The sequence below is a fragment of the Nanorana parkeri genome, unplaced genomic scaffold (assembly GCF_000935625.1).
Source record: "Nanorana parkeri isolate BGI_ZX_2015 unplaced genomic scaffold, ASM93562v1 scaffold3812, whole genome shotgun sequence".
Classification (NCBI taxonomy): Eukaryota; Metazoa; Chordata; class Amphibia; order Anura; family Dicroglossidae; genus Nanorana; species Nanorana parkeri.
This window is the reverse complement of record NW_017310080.1, coordinates 1,392-5,307: the sequence shown is the minus strand read 5'-3', so window position 1 is coordinate 5,307 and position 3,916 is coordinate 1,392. Positions and strand designations below refer to the sequence as shown.

The window sequence follows — 3,916 nt, the reverse complement described above, 5'->3', positions numbered from 1 at the left end:
CCCACCATCCCTGTGCTGAGTTCCCGGGTCTGTACACCCGCTGTGCCCATTATGAGGGGCTCCCACCATCCCTGTGCTGAGGTCCCGGGTCTGTACACCCGCTGTGCCCATTATGAGGGGCCCCCACCATCCCTGTGCTGAGTTCCCGGGTCTGTACACCCGCTGTGCCCATTATGAGGGGTTCCCAACCCTGAGATGAGTTCCCCAGTCTCTATACCTGCTGTGCCCATTATAAGATATTATATATATAAGAATTAGAAAAGTTGGGGTTGGCCCAGTGGACCGGGACTCACCTATAATTATATATCACTTTCCAATGGTCCATTTTGTTGCAACTATATTGTGGATAACAGACGGGGCCCAACACTGACCTTCCCATTGTCCATGCCTCACATCTTCACTTTGATAAAGAGCTATGAGGATCTTCAGCATACAACACACTTTTGGGCTCTAGAAGGTTCAGCTGATGAGCTTTATGAATCCTCACATGCCAATACATCATCTGTGACCAAGACTTGTATACAACCCCTCCATGTTCAACCTGATCAGCTTGATGTGCAATCATATTGTCCATTATTAGTGACCTCCTGTCATCCATCCATGATTGGTTGTACGTCTTTGGTACTCTTCCATTTATATGACTGTAATGTTTGGATTCAACTTTCCAGATCTATTCCCAATACCAAACATTACAGTAATCCCAAATCCAGCGACAGTACACAGTCACATGACCCTGACATGTGACACGAGTCTCAGCCCGCTCAGACCGGGGACACAACTCCAATTTGCTTTCTACAGAGATGGATGGAATGTTCAGGAATTCGGTTCCTCCAATCAATATGGAGTCCAGTCCGCTCTGCCGGGGGATTCTGGGAATTATTCCTGTGAAGTGAGAACTCCAACCTACAGTGTGAACAGGAGAAGTCAGAAGATATCCGTCCAGATCAAAGGTGAGCATGTAATAGTGGGGGGAGGGGGATCACAGTGCACGCAAGCAATATACTTGCCAGGGGCATGGGTGGGTGGGGTGAAGCTGATGATGTCAGGCTGCCATCTTCAACGATGACTATGCCTCTCTAATAAGGGTGCCCACCCACTGAAATCCACCACTTTTGGTCAATGTCTAAAGACACCTCTGATAGCCACAAAGAGCTAATTACATCGACCTCGAAAAGACCCCAAATCAGCCAGCACATGGAGAGAGGAACGGGGGCATGTCGGGGGCAGACAGCTACCTAGACTTGTGGGACAGACTAAGAAAAGGTTATTGGAAGGAGGAGTCTATTTATTTAATGTGGTTGATGTGTTTCCTGTTGCAGGCAGGCGGAGCCTATATCTCGATGGCTGTCCTCTCGATGGCTGTCCTGGAAGATTCCTGGAAACAGAGTTATCAGGTAATCAACTCATGTTTTTGTTTACTTTTCACCTATGTTTTTTCCTCTTCTCATCTACTTATCTTCTCTTCTACTTCTCTTCTACTTCTCTTCTACTTCTCTTCTCCTTCTCTTCTCCTTCTCTTCTCCTTCTCTTCTCCTTCTCTTCTACTTCTCTTCTCCTTCTCTTCTACTTCTCTTCTACTTCTCTTCTTCTTCTCTTCTACTTCTCTTCTTCTCCTCTACTTCTCTTCTACTTCTCTTCTACTTCTCTTCTCCTTCTCTTCTACTTCTCTTCTACTTCTCTTCTTCTTCTCTTCTACTTCTCTTCTTCTCTTCTACTTCTATTCTACTTCTCTTCTACTTCTCACTTCTCTTCTTCTTCTCTTCTACTTCTCTTCTACTTCTCTTCTACTTCTCTTCTTCTTCTCTTCTACTTCTCTTCTCCTTCTCTTCTTCTTTTCTTCTACTTCTCTTCTACTTCTCTTCTCCTTCTCTTCTACTTCTCTTCTACTTCTCTTCTTCTTCTCTTCTACTTCTCTTCTTCTCTTCTACTTCTATTCTACTTCTCTTCTACTTCTCACTTCTCTTCTTCTTCTCTTCTACTTCTCTTCTTCTTCTCTTCTACTTCTCTTCTTCTTCTCTTCTACTTCTCTTCTACTTCTCTTCTTCTTCTCTTCTACTTCTCTTCTACTTCTCTTCTTCTTCTCTTCTTCTTCTCTTCTACTTCTCTTCTTCTTCTCTTCTACTTCTCTTCTTCTCTTCTACTTCTCTTCTACTTCTCTTCTTCTCTTCTACTTCTCTTCTACTTCTCTTCTCCTTCTCTTCTACTTCTCTTCTCCTTCTCTTCTACTTCTCTTCTTCTCTTCCACTTCTCTTCTACTTCTCTTCTCCTTCTCTTCTACTTCTCTTCTACTTCTCTTCTCCTTCTCTTCTACTTCTCTTCTACTTCTCTTCTTCTTCTCTTCATGCGCAGAGGGTTGCTGAACACCTGTGGCCGCTGTTATTGATATGTTCCTTTATCTCTCTTCCCAACACGTGCAGATTATCCAAGCAACACCACTACGGCCATAGTCGCTGGTTTGGTCAGTACTACTCTCCTCATCATCCTTATATTAGGAATTGTCCTCGTCAAGAAGAAATTCACTTCTGATGAGAAAAGGCAAACAACGGGCCATCAAGAAGCAGGTACCTGATGATTCCATGTGATGGTTCCAGTAACATTGTATGAGCTGTGAGATCTGTGAAAGGTACATGTAGCCTAATGTAGCAATGTATACAATATGTTTTCTGAGACACAATAGTAGACACTATTGTCTTCTTCTATGTGGTTAGCCCCTCACCCCACCCCCATCCTTCCCCGGTATATTCGGGATCTAATGCTTGCTTAGTCAAGGGGGATACAGCAGAGAGAGTTTCGTACCTTGTTACTCATCCCTGCAGGCTTCCTCCCCTCCGGTTCTGGTATTCAAGTCCGGTCACATGAAGCCACTCTTCTTCTATGATCATGTGGGTGGTCCTTCACCGGTATCATCACACAACATGCAGGACCCATGGCCACCAATGGTTCTACATTGTAGGTGATGACATCAAGGCCACATTCAAAAATGAGAAGGATCCCCAGCTGCTGCTGAGCCATGGATTGAAGTAAATATTCCTTAGCATAACACCCCATTGGACTAAACGAGCATTACATTGAGAATATACAAGAGGTCCATGATGGAATAATGATATCGGCGATTGGTGGTCCTCTTAAATATATCAGCTGCACCCTTCGAGAAATATAAACTGTCTACATTAAAAATGATCTCAAATTCATAAAGGTGTGGGCGGTTCCCTTCACATGGGTTGTTGTTGGTGGCCTCATGCCGATTCCCTGGAACTCAATACTTGCTAGATATACAGTCATGACCTTACTGGATGGTAAACCTCTACAATGTTGGTGAATAGGAGATCAGTAAAGCCGGAGGATCAGCATGGCAGCCAGGCCGGGCAGAATATTCAGGAGAAGGTCAGCGATGGTGGCACCCATCCAGTGCTCATGTCCGGGTTTTCTGTATTCTTCTTCCGTAGCAGAAGAACATTCCGGGATTTCCCCATCTGTCAGTTCCTTATAATGACTTCTCCGATTATTATTATTATTATGTGAAGGTCGGTTCTTCTTTTCTCAGCGTCACCCAGAGGAGCCTCTGAACAAGCGGACGTGTTTTACACCGAAATTCAGTTCACGCGGGAAGGTTTGTATCTCCGGAGAATAAAAATACGCCAATTGTGGAGTTATCGAAAACCAAGAATGTCATATATTGCAGCCTACCTGTCCTTAGATATGTCTGTACCCCCCGCCCATACCTACCAGTCCTTAGATATGTCTGTACCCCCCGCCCATACCTACCTGTCCTTAGATATGTCTGTACCCCCCGCCCATACCTACCAGTCCTTAGATGTGTCTGCACCCCCCCTCCCCTCCCCCATACCTACCTGTCCTTAGATATGTCTGTACCCCCCGCCCATACCTACCAGTCCTTAGATGTGTCTGCACCCCC

The 3,916-nt window shown here is 45.0% G+C and overlaps 1 protein-coding gene across 1 annotated transcript in view; it reads left to right on the top strand.

Annotated features, from left to right (window-relative positions):
- The window catches only part of LOC108803507 (Fc receptor-like protein 3), a gene marked incomplete at its 3' end in the record, with an annotated part of 27,636 nt that overhangs the window by 22,390 nt on the left and 1,330 nt on the right, over positions 1–3,916 (top strand). The window contains exons 7-11 of the mRNA XM_018575343.1: positions 799–950; positions 2,418–2,561; positions 2,954–3,020; positions 3,324–3,475; positions 3,545–3,610. Coding sequence (XP_018430845.1) covers positions 799–950; positions 2,418–2,561; positions 2,954–3,020; positions 3,324–3,475; positions 3,545–3,610 — 581 coding nt within the window. The remainder of the gene's footprint in view (positions 1–798; positions 951–2,417; positions 2,562–2,953; positions 3,021–3,323; positions 3,476–3,544; positions 3,611–3,916) is intronic.